The sequence below is a fragment of the Ctenopharyngodon idella genome, chromosome 3 (genome assembly GCF_019924925.1).
Source record: "Ctenopharyngodon idella isolate HZGC_01 chromosome 3, HZGC01, whole genome shotgun sequence".
NCBI classification, from domain to species: domain Eukaryota; kingdom Metazoa; phylum Chordata; class Actinopteri; order Cypriniformes; family Xenocyprididae; genus Ctenopharyngodon; species Ctenopharyngodon idella.
Window position 1 is genome coordinate 23343838 of NC_067222.1, and position 22781 is coordinate 23366618.

General features: G+C 37.1%; 1 protein-coding gene across 1 annotated transcript in view; it reads right to left on the bottom strand.

The window, feature by feature from the left end:
* The window catches only part of crhr1 (corticotropin releasing hormone receptor 1), a 131294-nt gene that overhangs the window by 42882 nt on the left and 65631 nt on the right, over positions 1-22781 (bottom strand). Inside the window, exons 5-6 of the mRNA XM_051888462.1 lie at positions 20391-20476; positions 4713-4819 (exon numbers count right to left, since the gene is read on the bottom strand). Of these exons, the coding sequence (XP_051744422.1) occupies positions 4713-4819; positions 20391-20476 (193 nt within the window). The remainder of the gene's footprint in view (positions 1-4712; positions 4820-20390; positions 20477-22781) is intronic.

Sequence of the window (22781 nt, forward strand, 5' to 3'; positions counted from 1 at the left end):
CTATGAGCAGATGCTTTTCTTGCTGCTGCCACCACTGTCATTTTTGTTGTGTATTTATTTTGTTATTGAGAGGAAAGCGTGCAGTACATATTACATATTCTTTCGAAACGCCTCTCTCAGCAGTGTGGATGGTGTCGGGATGTTAAGCGAGCTCTCAGATTCAATGCGTTTCCCGAGTACTGGATTTTAACATGGCCTATTTTGCAAACAACATGACTCTTGTCGATCTCCTTAGTGGTTTCTTTATAGTTGAAGCCAAAATGACTCCACACTTCAGCTCTGTACACTGCGACGGGAGCGTATTGTGAGCTGGGTTTGCTAATGCTAACGCTAGCAATGCACGCACCTGACATCTAGCGGTTGGGTTTTATACAGTATGTGGTTTAAACTGAACACAAAGCCACGAATCTTGGATGTAAATAAATAAATAAATATTGATACAGTGTTTTTGAGAATCGCTACAGTATCGCCAAACATAATATCGCGATATTCACGTGTATCGATATTTTCTTACACCCCTATTAAAGTGTCACTGAACATGAAAAAATGGCATTAAAAAAAGGATTAATAGTTTTTCTTGCTGTATTCTTAATGCAAAAATACATTAAAGCATAAAATGCATAAAGAAAAACATTATTGAGCAAATACACTTAACAAGAACTTATGAAAAGAAGTCCTTATTCCTAGTGAAAAGTCTGCATTGTTTGCACAAATAATTCCAGGTATGAATGATGCTCAACTTTTTATACTCCATTGCACCTTTTTAATACTAAGTGCCTATTTATACTCAGGCTCACTTTACAAAGGTTTCATTATTATTATTATTATTATTATTAGCATATTAATTATTACCTCTACCTTTTAATTTGCTCAGAATCCAAAATCTTATTATTATTATTATTTTTTTTTTTTTTGTTCAGTCACAGTCTCGCGAATCCTCTAATTATAACCAACATTGTAAACACGATAAATAAGATATTCTCCGTGAGCTCAATTAAGTGACAACAGCTCTGTAATGGAAGCGCTCTCTGCTCGCTTTCTGTTTAAAACACACTGACATTAAAAATAAAAGTTTTGTTTTTCAAGCTGCTAAGAGGACCATCGGCAACTTACACACTGCAAAGTTTCAGGAGTGTCAACTGCATTTAATGATGCAGAAATGTAGTTATTTCATTTTTAACGTACGCGTCTTACGTATTCGATAGTGTGCGTGAACACAGGTGCTCGACACATGCGCACTAGAAAGATTAATTCGTGTCCAGTCTCTGTGCTTTTTTGCTCCAAAAGTTACAATAAAAATGTCTTTGTACTCATTTAAAATAGAGTTTCTGGTATCTTTATCTCGTCAACACGGGTGGCTATTGTGTTTGTTGTTGTTGTTCCGTCTTCTCCGTTTCTTTTCAGACTGTGAAACAACGGCCCGTTTCAGTGTTGACACCTTGTGGATAAACTAAATTTGCAAAAACTATTCAAAGCGCATGTGCAAAGTGCCGTACATTGTTCGTTGTGGTTAGAAAAACCCTGCAGTGCGCGTACACTGTGCGCGTTCTGTGCTAATGACTAAATGTGCAGCATGCGCAGTGTAAGCCTACCCTAGTGTACACGTAAGAAGTGAAGTAATATTCACTGTAATTTTGAATGCAAATTATAATAAAAATACATTCATATTTAGCATGACGTGGGCCACAAATTGAATGCTGATGGGCCAGCTATGAATAATTTATTTATTTAGTTATTTTCACAGGAAAAAATGTTTAAATATGTCATTTTGGAGATCAAAGATGAGTATTAAGGAATACATGATTTGGTTAAATTTTGATTATTTTACTAATATTGCAATCACAGTATGATATACATTTAACATCTCATATTGCTGTTGCTGTATAGATATTAATGCTACAAGAATAAGATAATCATATAACACAGTTAATCTTTCAGGGTCTCCACATTTGAGACCTCTTTAAATAAATCAAACGCAAAGCTCATGAGTCAAGTTGAGCCAAAAGTGAACTGAATGAAAAATAACCCAGATCGCTTTTCATTGACATTGTATCTGGGCTTGAAATTGGTTGAATTAAACTGACATTTTGACTTTTTGTAACCCAGCCCACTTGAATATTATTTCAAGTTGAATAACCATTATTATATGTATGTGGGTCAATGACGTGACGGGTCATTTTTTTGTCCAAAGGCCTTAATAATAATAAAACACCAAGATATGGTAGTACAACTAAATCTCTTTTATTGAATCCAAAAGGTTTTAATTATATTTTACTACATGTAAAGGTATTTTAAAGATTTTGAAGTGTCAAAAAGTCATTCGGTTTAACCGTCCAAAGGCCAATACAGCCATTTCATCTGTGATTAAAATATCTTAAAATGTATTAAATGGATACGTTTTTTATTCTGCCATGATTTTATAACATCATGTATATCAACATAGTGCAAAATGGTATTAAACTTATGTGTAGAAGTTGTTGCTTTGTTATGAGAAAGAATGCCCGGAAAAATGAATTTCATTGATGTCATGCGGAGTAACCAATATAAAGGGACCATTTTGGATCAAGTCATGCGGTCAATATCATGTGACATCATTCAGACACCTGCAAAGGACCACATGGTTGTGAAGCAAACTAACTCTCTTTAAACAATTTGAAAAATTCATGTTTTCACTTGCTCATACGCATGTCCCTAAACATCAGGTCATTCAGTATAACTGCTATAAAACATGGAAATGTTGTAATATTTTAAAAACTTGCACGAAATATAAAATGTTTGATTGTCCTTTTGTTAGCTAGCTAGCTATCAGCCTGTTAGCATTGTATGAAAATATCATCATTCGGTATAACCGAAATTTTGGTTAAATTGAATTACTTTTTTGGTGACAAATTTTGTCCATCTTGTAAAAAATTATAAAAGCAGTGTCAATTGATTATAAAAACCACATAATCTCATTTTTAACACTTAATAAAACTTCAAAATGAATTACATCTCCATTATGTTTATGTTTCAATGATTTTTTACACATTTTTATAAAAAAAAAAAAAAAAAATCATTATATGAACATTTAGTAATATGTATTATTCATGGAGGGTGTCCTAGAAACACTTCCAAATCCTGGGACCCTTACTGTGCAAATGCTGTCTGCTAAAACATTAATAAGCCAATTTAATACTCCTGTCCTTCTGTCCTTGTGGGCAGACACAAAATGGCTGGAGGGTCTGAGCACAAGAACACTTGGTGTTTACCCTGAACATCTGTTCGCTCTGTATTTCATTACACAGTTTCCCCTGCTAGAGGACCCAGTTCAGCCTAACTGCGACTTCACAACCTCTGTATACTCGCACCCAGCCTCAATCCACTCATGACACACTGACATTAGCTAGACAGACAGAGGATAATCAGTAGGGCACATTGTTGTGAAAAGCAGCATCCAGTAAAACTACGTATAAGCTGACTCCTAGTGCGATTTTGATTAGAAATCCAGGGAAAGATGCCAGAATATCTTCCCCGGATTAATCAAGGCAGATTAGGTCAGAGATAATCTAGTCTAAATAATCCTAAACAGCATGGATATTTCATCTGCCCACTCAGCCCAATCTGTGCCACTAACACCAAAGAGTGTGTGGGAATGCTGAAATATGTAACGACCCTCCTCCTCACATCCAGTTTGCCACATTGATCCAGGCTAATTAAGCCTTGGACATGATCCCACAGAAAACAAGTCTCTCATTTTGACTGAGCATAATATAATGAGAGCCAGCTCGATGAAGACCTTCAGTTATCATCCCTAAACCATGATACTTCTGGACTGGAATAACCAAAGATGAAGAGGAGTGTGAGTGCCCTTGATGTGCCGATAAGGTGTCTTCATTTCTGCACCATCAGTCTGAAATCTCATTGCCGTGGAGCACTCCGCTGACCCATGGCATATCGATTTCTCAGGTGCCTTGACAAGTGAGAGATAACCTATACAGGTTGTCCTTGGACCTTAGAAACCTGAGCCCAAGAAGGGCTTGTTGCCTGTGATCTCACCAAGCATATATAATTCTCCATTCCCTGCCATTCAGTTGGCCACCTGATGTATAGTTTCTGTCAGCAGCTGGAAAATCAATTGATGTACTGATGAGATGTGACAAGAAGACAGCCTATATTTGTGTTTGGGGCTGGGCCCATGTCCCTCTCAGTTAAACTGATTTCAAGTTGATCCAAGCAAAGGACACTGGACATGTTAGTAGAGCTGTCCAGAAAAGGGATCATTCGTAGGGATATTGGGATTATTTTTTGCACAGGCAAAAGCGATTTACAGAATCTAAGATTTAAATCTGAAGCTTCCATTGAAGGAGAATGCTGTGATTTACTGTATATATGATTATCCAACCAATAGCAGATGGGGAAGCCATCGTTATTTCTACAATTCCATTTAGAAAGTGGCACAGAAATTACACAGTTCATTTTTTAACATAACCAAGGACTCTATTAAGACTCCTGAGCAATGAAGGATCCACCTCTGTGCAATGAAATTCCCCCCTGAGGTAAGAAACTAAATTCTTTACCATCCTGGGAATCCTTTGTCCACTCACTTTACAATGCAGTAGCGGCAGCTTGTAATGATTTTATCTCATGCAAGTCCACCGGAGTGACTAAACACAGAAGTTCAATTCCACTCACTCGGCTCTTGAAAACCCCTCACAGAAGAGGCACTCACCCACCTGAGTCTCATAAAGAGGATGAAGGCGACCAGCAGGGCTCCCAGAGAGATACAGTGTCCCAGGTAGTTTATGATGACTGCAATGTGGTAATGCAGCTTGCTTTTCTTCTGAAAGATCACAAAGGGAGAGACACACACAGAAACACATTAGGAAGATGAGAGACTGATGTCCTGCAGATATCTGACATCTAAATCCCAACATGGAATTACTCCTAAAAGCTTTTTAGGGCATTACAGGGACAGGAAATAAAAAAAAAAACTTTGCGGAATCAAAAATATTAAAAATATAAAACTCGTAGAAACTCTGACAGTGTCAAGACCATTGAGAAATAACATTTTATAATTCAATTGAAAGGTAGTGAAAATGATCCTTCGTCAATAATTAAAGCAGCATTAGTTTTCTTGTTTGAACTATTCACATAAAATGGATTAATATGTAGTCATATTTTGAATAAAAAAATAATACATTTGTTATATTAAGAAAGTACACTCCCATCAGTCCCTTATCATATTGGATTGGCTACCTTTAAAATCCTTTAACCTTTCAATTTTCTGGATTATTATGCTTATCTGGTGCTGCCATATTAGATTTGTGTTCCTCAGTGGCATTTATGATAAAATAAGCATTAAATAAATAGCTTAACATCACATAGACTGACCCCTAACCTAATCGCATACTAAAAAAGAAAAAAGTCTCAACCGCAATCATTAGCCTTGCACATGAGGATCACATTACACCGCTCTGCCTGACACTAATGCTAACAGCATCCAACCAGCAACTGTTTCCAACTCTTATGAATATTTTGCTCTGTGATGAGTGAGGCAGATGTTCATGGTTTCCACTATCATGACGATTGCCAACCTGACATAATTAAGCGATTAGCTTTGGCTCAGTCAAATGGATGCTTGCTTATAGCTCAACTGCTCGTGAAGTTTATGTGTGTTTATATGCCTATGTTTGACCTAACATGTTATGTTTTTGGAAAAAAATCATATTAATAGCCTGGGCAAATGATTTCAGGAAGCATATGTTGATCACGTAACACTCAGGTTAGTGTGTGTGAGCATACTGTATAGGCATTATGTGCTTTTCCATCATGGGCCCAGCACTTTTCATTTCTCTTGCCCCTGACTGCGTCCTCCTGGTGCAAAAATCTGTTGCTGAATTCCTGTGGTCGTCACAGGACAGGCCTGTGATGCAAACCCCCACTGGTCACTGCAGACCCGGCGGACCACTGAGACCAGAGGACCAGACTGTCCAAGCAGGGGGAGGAAAGGCAATTCTGGAATCCAGTGACTATGAAATCTATAAGACTCATGAACTAGCCAGCTAGCACAATTTAACCTAGAAGAAATTGCTCAGACGGCAAATCAATCAGAAACAGCTAGGCCGGATGTGCTTATTGCTTTAGGGATGAGGTAATGCTTTAGGAGAGAATTTGGAGAAAAATGAATATATTTTTTGCTCAACATAACATAGCAGTCCCCCTAAGAGGCATTACAAAAAGAGGTTGACTTTTAAAGATTGATCTCTGCTTTTCATGCATAAATACGTTGTGAAGATGTCTGCCAAAGCGTGCATCAATTTTAAATGGCTTGTGTGTGTAAAAAACATGTGATAACAACTTAAAGGGTTAGCTCACCCCAAAATGAAAATTCTGTCATCATTCACTCACCCTCATGTTGTTCCAAACCTATAAGACTTTTGTTCATCTTTGGAACACAAATGAAGATATTTTTAATAAAATCTGAGCGATTTCTGTCCCTCCATAGACAGCTACACAACTACCACTTTGACGCTTCAAAATGTTCATAAAGAGATTGTAAAACTAATCAATATGAATTGAGTGGATAGGCCAAATTTTCTGAAAAGACTTGATTTCTTGATGAACAGATTGAATTTAGGCTTTTATTCACATATAAACTTTGATCAGCGAACATAAACAGCAGCTCAAATGTGCTGCGTAACACAAAAATTAACCTCATTGGTTCTCACATGTCAAGCAAGCATGCTGATTAATGTTTATATGTGATTAAAAGACTAAATTCAATCTGTTCAGCGTACGAAGCGATCGAGTCTCTTCAGAAAATTTGGACTAAACCGCTCGATTCATATAGATTAGTTTTATGATTTCTTTGTGAACTTTTTGAAGCGTCAAAGTGGTAGTTGCATAAACTGTCAATGGAGGAACAGAAATCACTCAGATTTCATTAAAAATATCTTAATTTGTGTTCCGAGGATGAAAGAAAGTCTTACGGGTGTGGAACGACTTGAGGGTGAGTATTTAATGACAGAATTTTCACTTTTGGGTGAACTAACCCTTTAAAAGGATAGTTTACACAAAAAATGAAAATTCATTCTCATTTTCAATTTACTTATCCTCATGTTCCAACACCTTCATATGAAAACAAAATGTAAGTCAACAACAGTGGACACCCATCCCACCCCCACCACAAAATAAATAAAGAAATAAATACATTCAAAATGTACTCTTTTCTGTTCTAAAACTGTATTCTTTTCTGTTCTAAAAAGAGGACAGGTTTGGAATGTCATAAGGTTGAGTAAATGATGACAACATTTTCATTTTGGTGTGGACTAACAGTTTAAAAATAGGGGATTCACATTTCTACCAATACCATTCAAAAGTTTGGGGTTGGGTTTTTTAAAACATTTCTGATATATTTAAGAAATAATTTTAATATGTTGATTAGGCACTCAAAAAAATATTTCTTATTATCAATATTTAAAATGTGCGTTATATATGGTTTTAAAGTCACGGTTTGGTACAGGCTCGGTACAGCAGAGGGAAAAAACTAAACATAAAAATGTGCCTCTGTGTTTAAATTAATTAAATTATAATTAACAACAGAGCTCAAATTATTAAATTCAGTTGCTATTTATTTTTAGATATAATAATCAACACTCAAAAAAACAACAACAACAAAAAACATGTAAATTGCACATAAAGCATGTTTTGTATTAACTTCTAAATCTAATTATAATATTAATTTTCTACTCCAATTATTTTTTGAAATATAATCATTTACTTTACCTGTTAGTAATGTATTGATTATTTAACATATGTTTAAATGAATTTGTCATGAAAACAAGTTATGACAGAAACTGTGTAAATGATTATATTTCAAAAATGAATTGGAGTAGAAAATTAACTTTATAATTAGATTTAGAAGTTAATACAAAGCCTGCCTTATGTGCAATTTACATGTTTTTTTTTTTTGTTTTTTTTTTGAGTGTTGATTATTATATCTAAAAATAAATAGCAACTGAATTTAATAATTTGATCTTGCACCTCCACCTTTAAAGACATTTGTTTCGTTGTGCACTGATAACATAAGACAGACAAGAGCCTCGTTAAGAGGTGACTGTGAAGCGCATTTTAGAAAAACAGATTTTGGTCGATCAGCTTTTTCTGTTAAAGTTGTTAACAATTGGAATAATTTACCAACTGATATTAGACAGTGTACTACCTTTGTGCAGTTTAAATCGCCTTTGAAAAGATGGTTAAAGGCAAGCCAGGTTTGTGATCATTGATTATACAATGCAATGATTTTTGAATATGTTATACATTTTGTATTCTACTGTGTTTATATTGTATGGTATTTTTATTGATAATTTGGTTTACTCCTGCCCAGGGTAAGCAGATGAAATTTAGCTCTGTAGCTAATTCTGGGGTAGTACTCTTTTATTGTCCATTGTCCCTGTCAAATAAAGAATTAAATAAATAAATAATTTGGGCTTAAATACAAAATTAATAGTAGTTATTAAGATTGATGTGGTTTGGAATTGGTAAAATGTGCTTGAAAAAAAAATATGATTAGAAAATCAACTTGCCTAATAATTCTGCAGATGACATGTAAACATACCGATCGATCATCTCTTCTTCTTCTTCTGTGCTTTTTACTGGTAGCAAACAGTGTTGCATTACCACGCGTGCCCATTCTAGATTGGAGTGTGGATTGCATGTGACCGACTTTATTCGTCGTGGCACCAATGGCATTACCTTCGGCCCATTCGGGCTGTTTAAATAAAACCATTACAATTCTGTTCGGTGCTGTTCTGAAATTACACACCTTTCAACTGACAGACTAAAGGACTGTAAGAACCCTCCACATTTTCAATGATTTTGGCATTAGTAGGGGTTCACACTCTCCCCCTCTGATGCCACTTCTTTTAACTAAATCCTGAGAGAAGGGCTCTTCAAAGCAGCCTCTCCTGATCCCTGCATTGTATCACGCTTGCCCTATTTTAAGAGGAGGCTCGGCTCACCAACACATCCGCGGCATGCTCACCAATACAGAGCAAAATGTTCCCCCTCGGGATGCTGCTGTCTCCTGGCTAGACTACGAGTCGTCTATAGCCAGATGGATTCGCAGCCTATGAGCCTGTGGGAGCGCTTGCATTCGCATTCCAAATTTTACTGTCATTTTGTGTTTTTACAATGCAAAGTCTCTTGTGGGCTTTTGGAAATTTCTACTTCACTAAATACAGAAATGCTACCTAAAAGTGGGCCATTCTCTGTGGATGCTAGCTGTGGAAGGGGCAGACTACATTCTTGCATTAGCACCCTATCTCTTACGGACCCCGCAGGGAGCTTGTAGGCAATGGAAGACGCATTGTCGATGCCCTCTTGTTGCACTTTCCTCTGTAGAGTGCTTTCTTGTGTTGAGAGACCATGAGGGTTCAGCATTCTTAGCACCTATGTAGCCTGCAAAATACTTTAGGCAGTTGAAAAGAGGAAACAGTCTTTTAGAGATGTCTTAGCTTTTGAACTTCTGTCCATAAATGACTACAAAGCAGACGGAAACTTCATAAGTAATATTTTACAACAGTGTAAAATTTCATGAGGTAATTTTGCTTTTGAAAAGATTTCCGGTACAAAGTCCACAGGAAATTCTACTACTAACAGGATAAATCAACATTTCCTCTTGGAAAAAGCAAATACGATGAGACTAAAAAGGATTTTAGGACACTTAGGCATGAATGAAGCTTCTTTGTTAGCATTTATGGTTCCATGAAGAACTTTTAACATCCATGGAACCTTTCCACTGCAGAAAAGGTTCATTATAGTGGAAAAAAGATTATTAAAGGGTTAGTTCTAAGACCTTCGTTCATCTTCAGAACACAAATTAAGATATTTTTCATAAAATCCGATGGCTCAGTGAGACCTACATCTCCAGCAAGACAATTAACACTTACATAGCCCAGAAAGGCACTAAAGACATATTTAAAACAGTTCATGTGACTACAGTGGTTCAACCTTAATGTTATGAAGTGACGAGAATACTTTTTGTGCACCAAAAAAACAAAATAACGACTTTTCAACAATATCTAGTGATGGGCGATTTCAAAACACTGCTTCATGAAGCTTTGAAGCTTTACAAATCTTTTGTTTCGAATCAGTGGTTCAGAGCGGTAAAGTCACGTGATTTCAGTAAACGAGGCTTTGTTATGTCATAAGTGTTTCGAAATTTCAATGGTTCATTGAATTTTCAGTTTGACATTGGCAGTTTGATTCACACTCCGAACCACTGATTCAAAACAAAAGATTCGTAAAGCTTCGAAGCTTCATGAAGCAGTGTTTTGAGATCGCCCATCACTAGATATTGTTGAATAAAGTCGTTATTTTGTTTTTTTGGCGCACAAAAAGTATTCTCGTCGCTTTATAATATTAAGGTTGAACCACCGTAGTCACATGAACTGTTTTAAATACGTCTTTAGCTTTCTGGGCTATGTAAGTGTTAATTATCTTGCTGTCAATAAAGCCCTCACTGAGCCATCAGATTTTATGAAAAATATCTTAATTTGTGTTCCAAAGATGAACGAAGGTGAACGACATGAGGATGAATAATAAATGACATTATTTTCTTTTTTGGGTGAACTAACCCTTTAAAATGCCCCTATTATGCTATTTTAAAGGTTCCTAATTTTGTTTGGATTTTGGAGGTCTCCTACATGCAAGGTCAAAAAACAGCACCTTCTCAATGTGTCGAACCAAACTTTTCCAGGCCTCAACTACAACTACATTATTTGAGGGTGGGTCAAAGCAGACATTATTTGTGGGCAGCCAATGAAAACCATGAGTTGGCATAATGCATATTTGATACAAACCTACGCAGTTTTGTGCAGGAAGTGAGACTGGAATTACTGATGACTCGAGGCAGTTCAGAATATGTTCTTTCTTTTGTGAGACAATATCTCCATTTATTATGCACTTTGATCTTTGAAATTTTCCAAATCTTTTACATTCACAAACAGCTAAAAAACAGTACATGAAAGGTACACTCTAAAAAATGCTGGGTTGTTTCAGCCCATGTTTGGGTCAAGTATGGTCAAACCCAACCGTTGGTTTAAATTTTTAAATTAAAAACATTTTGTCCATATTTGACCCAAACATGGGTTGAAACAACCCCATTTTTTAGAGTGTAATGTATCCGAAAAAGCATAACAGGGTCACTTTAAAATTATTAAAATGTACTTCACACTAAGAAAAAAAAATGCTTCTTTTAACAACTGTTCGCTAAAACATTTTTTGGGGAAAGCAAAATGATCCTTTTATGGGAATATATTTTTTTCAATAATATCTTATTGGAATATCTATTTTTAAGAGTGTAACTTCTCAAAGCAGCAGGTATAACTTACAGAGTCCACAGGAAACAAATCTGCTAATGCTCCACTTCACTGATCTTCTGCATGTTTCTCTCATAACCAGGTGGTTTGAGGGCAATTGCTCATTGAGGTTAAGCACCATCAAATCTAATGTCGTCCCCTATGATCTCCTTTCCTGCTACAAGGAACACTTTCATTCAGAACACACAACATTTGTTCTGTTTTTTTATCAATAAAGAGGCTGGGAGAGGTGGGGGAATGGAAATTTGATTTTAATATGGAAAATATGACAATTTCTTCAGTAATACTGGCAAATGCTAAACTTTAGAAAAAGAAAAAAATGGTTATATGAAAGACCTCAAAATTTTGTGGCTCATTAAACATCTGAAGGTAATGATTAAATTGTGCAATTGGATTAAGAGCGTCTTTAGACATGAGTGCCTCAGAGGGCCTGAACCGGTCACTGGCCTTCATTAACTTGTTGCACTCTGCCTGTGGTGATTCCTTTAATGTTTCAAATTGAAATCGTATTATTTCTGAGACACTGGACTGCTGTATGCTACTTCTGTGATTCAGTTTGTATGTTTTTGGCTCATAGGTAAGTGGCTTTTTACTGCTTAAATCAATCCCCAGACTACCTCTGGCTCTTCCAAACTTAGTTTTCAAAAATATGTTTTGAGTCTTTTGGAGGTGAACACACAAGCGTTTGCATTCAGAGAGTCTCAGAAAGGTTACACAAGAAAGTTCAAAGTTATGTATTTCCCAAGAGAGAGAAAAGGAGAGAGAAAAAGATCTTGGCCATCTTCAGTGTTTTGATACTTGAAAAACAGTTGAGCAATAAACTATTCTGGTAATAAATTCCTTAACATTTTAAATGGTTGTCAATAGTAGCAGAAGGGTTGGTTCCCTAAATATTAAAATCAAAATGTTCCATATTATAAAAGACTGACAGTTACTGGATGTTTCTTCAACTATGGGCACTTTAGTCCAATGGAAAAAAAAAAACACTAACATTTATATTAACATTTCAAACCCACTTATTTATATAATCAGCTTACATATTCTGTCATTTTTTTCCACCTGAACAATCATGAACAAATGCCATTTCTACCATTCATTTTGTGGTGGAAATTATTTTTTAAATATTTTTGGAATGAAATGTCTTGGTCCTTTGTTTTGAAAATTGTTCAGTGTGGTGAAAACTTAGGTAAAGGAATATGTAATTCATTTTTATAAAATAAATATTGAAAATCTGTATTTAAAATGTAAAAAAGAACATTTTATGATGGATTTTTGTATTTTAAGATTAAGGGCCCTATCATACATTCGGCGCAATGCGGCGCCAGGCGCGACGCAGGTGTTTTTTGCTAGTTTCAGCCCAACTCAGTCATCATTTCATGTCCTGCGCCATGTTGTTTAAATAGCAAATGCATTTGCGCCCATTTGTGCGAACCTGAGCGTGCTGGTCTGAAAACGAGGTGTGTTCAGGCGCATTGTTGGTGCGTTACTATTTTGAGGCAACTGACTGTGCCATTGATCAACTGAAACCTGGTCTAAAGTCAATGGCGCAATATTTGATTTGTTATTTAAAGAGCGTTATTTAGTAAAATGCGCCTATAGGCAGGTGCACAACGCACGTACACTCTGCTTATTACACATGCAGCAGCACGCAAACATGCCAAATATTAAAAATAAAAGGATTACAATGTAAAAGATTATTATTGTGTGCATAAAGATAAAAAAATGCTTTGCTGGAATCCGGCTTTTCCCGTAGATGGTCGACTAGTGCTTTAACTTCGCGCACGAGCAGATTCGTTTCCTCACTAGAGAAGCGTTCAGTTTTTCCACTTGCAAATTCCACCATGTAAATAGCGAATCCGTCATGACGCGAGCGCAGCTGGCTTTTAAAAGGAATGGGAGATGAGACTCTGATTGGTTTATTGCACGTTACGCCCAAAACACACCCATTACCAGTTAAGAGATTAGGGACAACCTTTTCAGACCATGCGTAGGGCACATTTTTCCCATCCTTAAACTAGCAAAAGTGGATTCGGACACGGCCTAAGTGCACTTTAGACCATGTGCTTTGATCGTTAAAATTGGGCCCTAAAAGTATGGGTCTAGAGGGCATATGAAAAGAGAAAATAAATGATGAAAAGTTTCCAAGAACTTAATGTAGCTTGCTTATTAAAAAACAACAACAACAACAACAACAACAAAAAAACAGTGTCTAATAGTGTCTATTTACACTTAGTGTAAATAGCCTGTCTTGTTGGGTTAAGGCTATTTACACTAACTCCGCCTACCAATGTCTAGTTGGGTCACACAAGATTAAAAAAGACGCATGCCAATTAACGTCTGCAGTGACACAGGCCGTAGGGACTATAGTGCATGGAAGTAGCTTTGGACGCGATCGACACGAGTTTGAATCTGCCTTTTGCCCAACTCGCTTTTCTCCCTTTTCCCATCACAAATCAAATCAGAAAGGCATTTATTTTTATATTAAAATATTTGAAAAGTGGACATAAAGTGCCTAATGAGTGTTTAATAATAAAGTATTTATCGGGTAGGTAGGGTTAGTTTCACTTAGTGTAAGTAGCAGATGCCTTAAACAAAATAGTTAAAATCTGTTAAATAAAAATCAACCCCTTGTACACAAAAGTGCCTGTAGCTGCAGAAACATTCATCTACTGTCAAAAGTAAAGATTAAGGACATCATTATATATAAAAAAAATGTTTATGAAAGCCAGTCCATTCTGCTTGAATTCCATGACAGCTGCCACACTGCAGTGTCTCTCAGTCTTTTTTTTTTTTTCAGCCTTGAGTGCAGCGATTGTAAATTTATTCAACCTGCCCGGCCGAGTACATCCCCCAGGACGAAACCCACGCAAGTGCAGCCTCCCCTGCTGGCTCCATTTCCACATTTGCCTAAGCTGTGAGCACCACGGAGTCACCACATGTTCTCCTATGTGAGCGAACTTATTAATTATTAAATCAACAATCCCGCAGGAAACAGATGGCACAGATAGCGGGCAGCTAACGCACGTCTGCCTGGCATTTTGTGTGTGTGTGATATTGTAGGTAAGTGGGTGGTTTTAGACTACCTAGGATCTGTCACATGTCCCAGCGGCACCTTGTGCCAGTTGGCATGCATGCAGAATTGTGTGTATCACATAAATATCACTATAGAGGATAATTGCAACTGCTTTTTATTTGTTTTAATTGTTTTCAAATCCAAACAAAATTGATTTTTTTTTGTTGTTGTTTCTCTCAAAAGCTGAAGTGCTAAAAAGCAATCATCACCTCGGGTTTAGCTAACGTTTGTTATCGCTAAATACTACTGTGACATGAATGAATACATCATGCTGTGATTTGCTTCTAAAGCACACAGCTCACGGATCGACACTAAATTATAATGAATGGCATTGCTAAGAGCATACTTTAACACAAACAAGCCCCATTCAGTAAAACTCTACATCACAGAGAATCTGTCAAGCCAGATTCTTTCAGAATGTTTCTGAAAATATGTTACAGCTGTTTTTAAAGGGTTAGTTTACCCAAAAATGAAAATTCTGTCATTAATTACTCACCCTCATGTCATTCCACAGCTGTAAGACCTTCGTTCATCTTTGGAACACAAATCAAGATATTTTTGATAAAATCCGATGGCTCAGTGAGGCCTGCATTGAAAACAAGTTAATTTACACTTTCACATGCCCAGAAAAGTACTAAAGTTCTATTTAAAACAGTTCATGTGACTACAGTTGTTCAACCTTAATGTTATGAAGCAATGAGAATACTTTTTGTGCACCAAAAAAACAAAATAACGACTTTATTCAACAATATCTAGTGATGGGTGATTTCAAAACACTGCTTCATGAAGCTTCGAAGCTTTACAAATCTTTTGTTTCGAATCAGTGGTTCGGAGCTTGAATCAAATGATCTCAAACTGCCAAAGTCACATGATTTCAGTAAACAAGGCTTCATTACGTCATAAGTGTTTCGAAATTTCAATATAGTTCACGTGACTTTGGCAGTTTGATACACGCTCCAAACCACTGATTTGAAACAAAAGATTCGTAAAGCTTTGAAGCTTAATGAAGCAGTGTTTTGAAATCGCCCATCATTAGATATTGTTGAATAAAGTCGTTATTTTGTTTTTTGGCACACAAACAGTACTCTCGTCACTTCATAACATTAAGGTTGAACCACTGTAGTCACATGAACTGTTTTAAATATAACTTTAGTACCTTTCTCGGCATTTGAAAGTGTAAATTAACTTGCTTTCAATACAGGTCCCACTGAGCCATCAGATTTCATCAAAAATATCTTAATTTGTGTTCTGAAGATGAATAAAGGTCTTACAGGTGTAGAACGACAAGAGGGTGAGTAATTAATGACAGAATTTTCATTTTTGGGTAAACTAACCCTTTAATATGTCAATTGATTAAAAGATTTAATTATATAATATGCTGATTAACTACATTAATTGCAATTAATCACATATATCAATATTTGCTGAAAAAACCCTGCAAAGTATGCATTATTTTGGCAGAAAAGTAACTCACAGTACAGAAATTTCAAAAAGTAGCTTTAGAAGTTTTTAATAATTGTTTGTATTAAATTAATAGCATAATTCGACACTCCTGGTACACAGTTTCACTGTATTTCACAAAGTAATTTTAACGTCACACTTTGCACCCACAATGCATGGTAATGTACTTGGCTTTATGGTGCAGCTAATGTTGAACAACTGACTTAATACATTTTCTCATGGTAAAGAGAGATTTGTTAATTGTCAAGGAGATGCGGTCTGGGAAATTCGTTTTCCAAATCATATGTTGATTTTGTGAACAAATCTGGCTTGATAAACTCTGCTGCTTGGCTGAGAGCAGACGGTCTCTCTCTATGAGCTTCATTGCCTTCTGTTTCTGATTCTAATTTAATTTGAATTTGAATGGCATCGTCATCAGTGTTCATTCTGTATTGAATCGTTTTTTCATCCTGCTAAAACATGGTTCTCAACTGGTTGTCAAGTGATGCCAAAGACTTTACAACAACAGTTTGCTGAGGGTGACCAGGCAACAGCATGTGTCTTCAAAGCAGGGACGTGAACAGGGGAGTGGCTACGGGCCACTGCCCCCTTGGCCTCATGGGCTGAAATGCCCCTCTAGCAGGCAGAGTACTGTATATGAGCAGGGTGGATTTCAATCCGCACTAAATGCATTCTGTAATAACTCAGCTGCTGTAGATCCACTCCGGGGGTTCCATTTCTCGCTCGCACCCCAGCCGCGCTCTGAGTTCCCTTCGCTGGTCCATTGTGTCGACATTCATTTTACAACGACACAATCTGCAGAAACTCCTTGACAAAGTTCATTTTTGTTGGTAGTGTTTTGCTCCTTGGTTATTGAACTTGTCTGTGTAAGTGGACAAGAGGAGAACAGTGCTTCATTATTAATATATTAACGCGATCATGACTTCTGCATTTCATGGTTAAATAAAAGTCAGTGGTATTGGTGTGCTAGCAAGCAAAAACATATTGATTAATCTATTAGCGCTCATTTTAGTTTTGGGCTGTGAATGACAGATCGACACAAGCTTTTTAAAGTCTTGTTAACTCGGCTTATCCTCACTATGCCGAGGGTGATTTTTGCCGCGTGGCTCACACTGAACGGAACTCAGCAAACAACACATTGCGACACAAAAATGAATTATAAACACGCAGAAACAAGCATAAAATTTATTGAATGAATAAATCTTTAAAAACGGTAGGCCATATTATGTTTCAGTAGTCTTTTAATTTAGTAGTGTATTCCTAAGCGAAAAGATAATTAAAACGCAGGTCAGAAATTAACAGGAGCATGGGGCAAAAATGACACCAAAATTATTAAAAATGACTCAAAACATGCCCATTTGCCCTTTTACTTGGTTTGGGCCACTGCCCCTCAAAATGTCTGTGCACATCCCTGTCTTTAAGTACTCTTCACAGACCACAATAGTCAGACTATAGTCAATTATAGAAGAGCAGGGGGAGCAATAATCCAAATGACAGTTGAAGTACAAGCATTTATTTAGCTCTTCTGATTTAAAATATTCTTCAGCAAGGACTTATCAAATGCCAGGCGGGCCACTGGGGACTCTTAGTGCAGGGTCTTAGTGCAGAAAGGCTTAAAGACTGCCGTTCCTCTGAGTACCACTGTTGTGCTTTTAAGCTAAGACACCAAAGCCCTGGTAACCCCGTTTTACTTGATTCTGACATTTTTTGCACTCTTTTCCTCTTACAGTCAATGTGCAAAAAGTTATGACTTAAAGGGTTAGTTCACCCAAAAATGAAAAATCTGTCATTAATTACTAGTGTTAATTTCAGTTAGAAACTGCAGTGATATGTACGTATTGGTATGTATTTTGTTTTGCAAAAATGTTGACACGGGAACGTTTTTCCAATGACCACCTTCCTAATATAGTGTTGGTCCCACTTTTGCTGCCAAAACAGCCCTGACCGGTTGAGGCATGGACTCCACTAGACCCCTGAAGGTGTGCTGTGGTATCTGGCACCAAGATGTTAGCAGCAGATCCTTTAAGTCCTGTAAATTGTGGGTATGTTCCATGGATCGGACTTGTTTGTTCAGCACATCCCACAGATGCTCGATTGGATTGAGATCTGGGGAATTTAGAGGCCAAGTCAACACCTCAAACTCGTTGTTGTGCTCCTCAAACCATTCCTGAACCATTTTTGCTTTGTGGCAGGGCGCATTATCCTGCTGAAAGAGGCCACAGTCACCAGAGAATACAGTTTCCATGAAAGGGTGTACATGGTATGCAACAATGCTTAGGTAGGTCGTGTCAAAGTAACATCCACATGGATGACAGGACCCAAGGTTTCCCAGCAGAACATTGTCCAAAGCATCACACTGCCTCCACCGGCTTGCCTTTGTCCCATAGTGCATCTTGGTGCCACCCGGCCATCCATGTGATGTAGAGGAAAACGTGATTCATCAGACCAGGCCACCTTCTTCCATTGCTCCGTGGTCCAGTTCTGATGCTCACGTGCCCACTGTTGGTGCTTTCACCGGTGGACAGGGGTCAGCATGGTCACCCTGACTGGTCTGCGGCTGTACAGCCCCATACACAACAAACTGTGATGCACTGTGTATTCTGACACCTATCTATCAGAACCAGCATTAACTTCTTGAGCAATTTGAGCTACAGTAGCTCGTCTGTTGGATCGGACCACATGGGCCAGCCTTCCCACATGCTTCAAAGGGCCTTGGCCGCCCATGACCCTGTCGCCGGTTCACCTCTGTTCCTTCCTTGGACAACTTTTGATAGATACTGACCACTGCAGACCGGGAACACCCCACAAGAGCTGCATTTTTGGAGATGCTCTGACCCAGTCGTCTAGCCATCACAATTTGGCCTTTGTCAAACTCGCACAAATCCTTATGCTTGCCCATTTTTCCTGCTTTGAGGAGCAAATGTTCACTTATCCCACCCACTAACAGATGAAGAGAGAATCAGTGTTATTCACTTCACCTGTCAGTGGTCATAATGTTATGCCTAATCGGTGTAAATTGCTTGACTATGTGTGACAAATAGCCTCAGTCTCTTCTATTTTGTAAGAAAATATATTATACGTACATTTATATTTTTATAAAATATAATATATACATATATTATAAAAAAAAAAAAAAAAAAAACACCAGACAGAATTGAACCTACTCTGCATCTCCTGCATGACCACCACAATACCCAACTTGCCTGGATCAAGCTACTAACTACGGTACTAAACAATGCCTTCAGCAGATCACATGTTAACAGCATGACATGATTAAGGGGCTCTTTTCTAGTTTAAAATACAATACATATGAATTCCAGCAGTGCTTTCAGTAGTGAGGCTAAAAATCTCTAGCTAAAAAACAGCATCTAGTGGTAATCACATGCTCCAGTAAGCCACTAGCTGTGGTGGAAGCCCTCCCTGCTGTCTAAATATAAATCTGAGCATTATCCTTGCTAGCCCACTCCTCCGTCCGACTTGGGACGATTGGATGAGCGATTTCCTTTTGCGCCAACCCTGTGTGAACAAAGGCTTAGCATGCCTGGTTAAATTGCTTCCTTTGAGGGAAGATAAAAGTCCATACATTATTAATCCTCCCATGTTACTTCTGTTACACCACAGGACAGCTAATGAATCTTGTAGACGTGCAGCATTAATGTCTCTGTCTAACAGTGATGCCTGTGTTTCAGAGAGAGATTCACTTGCAAAGACATTCAAGTAAACTACAATTGGTTTGGATGCTGTATACTAAAAGTCAAAATAATACAATTAATCAAGATTTAAGAGGATGGCATATATATACATGGCAATGTTTTTTTTTTTTTTTTTTTTTTACTGAATTATGTTTCATTTTTAATAAAATGTATGTAAATTCTTAAAAATGCACTTTTAAAGCATTAAAGACTTTTTAAAAAAGGAATCAATTTAATGTAGTACATATAGTATACACACTACATTAAAAAAAGATGATATAACAAAATAGCCCGTTATGAGTGCATTTGCTATTTATATCCAAGAATCTAACTAACTTTGCCAACCAGCATCCAGCTGGAACATTTGAAACACATAAAACAGCATAAAGATAAGCTGCAAATAAAAAGCAAACCATGTCTGTCTATGAAAGTCGAATGACAGTCTTGCTAAAGATTTCAAGTGACAACTCTCAACAAGAACGCATGGACTGTGTATGTATGGAGTCTAAATGTCTAAGGCCACAAGTGAAAATGCTTCTATTTAGCATTATTTCATTATTGAATCTTATTTAATACAATAATTTTTATTATAATTATATTATGAACAGTATGTGCTTTTTGTTCAGTGGGGTCAATGGGGTTTTACCGAGATTGTGAATGTGGTCTTAGACTTTTTTGACCCCACTGTATAAATGAATGTTATTCAAATTGAACAATGATTATTAGAAAAAAAAGATTCATGTATCATTGTGAAATAATGGTATGAATGTATTTTTATTAATTTAATAAAGTGCAACCACATACCTCCTCGTTGAGGATTTCCTGACATTGGGAGTAGTTTCCCTTCTTTGCCCAGGTGCCATTAGCAAGACATTCTCTGTACACATTATCTGGGGGGAAAAATACATATATCACATTAGTTATTGACTGATCCCCACCATATTTAATTTCTAAGGCAAATACTGTAACTAGTTTATATAATGTTTAATCTGAACATCTGCGGACAGATCTGTCACTTCTGTCCTTCTTCATGCATGGTATGTAATTCATTACATAATTCAAGTTATGCAATATGATCCAAAACACTAAGAATATCAATAGGGCATCAATCAATATCTGATCTCATAGTGCACGTAGGTTTGACCTTAGCATGGATATCTGTTTAACCTTAACTTTGTGGTAAAATCTAGTCTCACATAAAACTGATTTACAAACCCCCCTCAACCCCCCATACTGTGCAGTGACATGAAGTATAACATAACATTGAAAAACATCAAACATCTTTCGCTCAATTTTGGTTTACCAACATCTTCTGAAACATAAAACGTCTTTGGTAAAAAATCAGTCATGGGTGCAGGTATGTATGAATGAAAAAGTGATTTTAGGTTTCATTTCCCATTTCCATTTCAGTGGTTTCCCATTTCACTGTGGTACATTTCCTCTACAAGGCTTATATTGTGCTTTGAACAGCTTTTGTTAGATCTGGTGAAAGTTTTCAAAATCCCATAAAATAGTTTGAAATCCAACAACATGAGAATCTGGGGCACAGCTATTTTCACTGAGCACTCCAGAACTCTGCTGACAGAAATGTTGAAATACAGAAGAGCCATGAGCATTTTATCCAAAGACACTTATATTACACTCCTGCAGAAACAATCCAAGCGTCTCACACCACAGTAGGTTGGAAATGGGGTTAGTATTGCATTATGCTTCTAGGATCTCTCCACTTCAAGGCTAACAGATACTTAAACCAGATTTACTTTCTCAATAACTTGAAAACCACACATTAATAACAGTTTGTTACGTCTTAAGCCAACTCAGTATTGGCCGAAGCTGAACAAGTGAGTGGCACGACCGGGTGTGCCTCATACGTCCTGAAAAGTGAAGCTGCGGGTTCTTTGATTGCCCTCTGGAGCTGGATGCAGTACAGGTCATAAACCCCGCCCTCTCCATGTAAAGGAAAGGCACTTGAGTCAAAAAAAAAAAAAAAAAACTACAATAACATTTCGCGAAAGATGGTTTTGGTCATTTAAGGTAGTTGTTATCACGCTGATATATATTCAATTGTTCTTTTTTGTGATAAGTTTGTTTTTAGCTAGCAATTTTATGCTATAGAAACGGTGTGTGTCGTTATGATTGACAGTTGTGATTGACAGCTGTGATTGACAGCTTCTCTGAGGACTGTCGGAGCTTCGAGGGGAGATTGAAGATATATAACTAACTATTAATTTTCGATTTCTATGTTATTTCACACCAACAAAATGAGTTGTTCAGCAGTAAACTGTACTAACCGACCTACAGGATCTGAAGGATCACTGAACTTTTTCGATAATGTTAAATGTGGGCTTTAGAAGCTAATTAATAAATGTTATCTAAGATAACACGCCTAACGTTAGCCATGTCGGGAAAAAGCAGGTGATCGTTATCTGGCAGTTACTAATTATTTTTATGGGTATAAAATAATAATTATCAGGACAAAACTAATGATAGCCTACTCTAATTAATTGTAGAGCACTGTCTACAGCAATCAATCTCCTGTAATGTTAGTTCAACTTTACTTAAAATGGCAGGACCATTTCTGACATTTTAGAGTTGTTTCTTGTGGCATATTATATTGAGTTTATCTACTGAATTTGCTGTTTCAAAAATATTATTGCTCTAGAAACAGAATAGCCTATTATTTTAAAGGTAGAATTTTAAATTGTGTATAATTTATAAAGCCTATTTAAAATACATCAATGATGACGCAGATGATGCAGACGTCTGGGCGGAAGTTTGATACCGAGACTCCGCCTCTGGGCTCCACTGACGATTCCTTCTGCGCATGCCCAGGCTCCAAACGCCCATGTCAACGCCTATCGTCATACGTTTTACATTCAGTTCATTACAATGGTAGGAAGCGGTGTCGCGTCGTCCATCTTTTTTTACAGTCTATGGGCACTACGCTTGCATGTGATGCTGACACAGCAATTGTTGAATAAAGTCGTTATTTTTGTTTTGTTTTTGTGCACAAAAAGTATTCTCATCGCTTCATAACATTGAGGTTGAACCACTGTAGTCATGTTGACTATATTAACCATGTTTTTAACTACCTTTCTGGGCTGGATTTCCCGATAATGCTGTCTCTTAGCTTGCTACGAAGACAAAGGTATACCTTAACTGAAGATATACCTTTCCCCGAACTATACCTTAGAA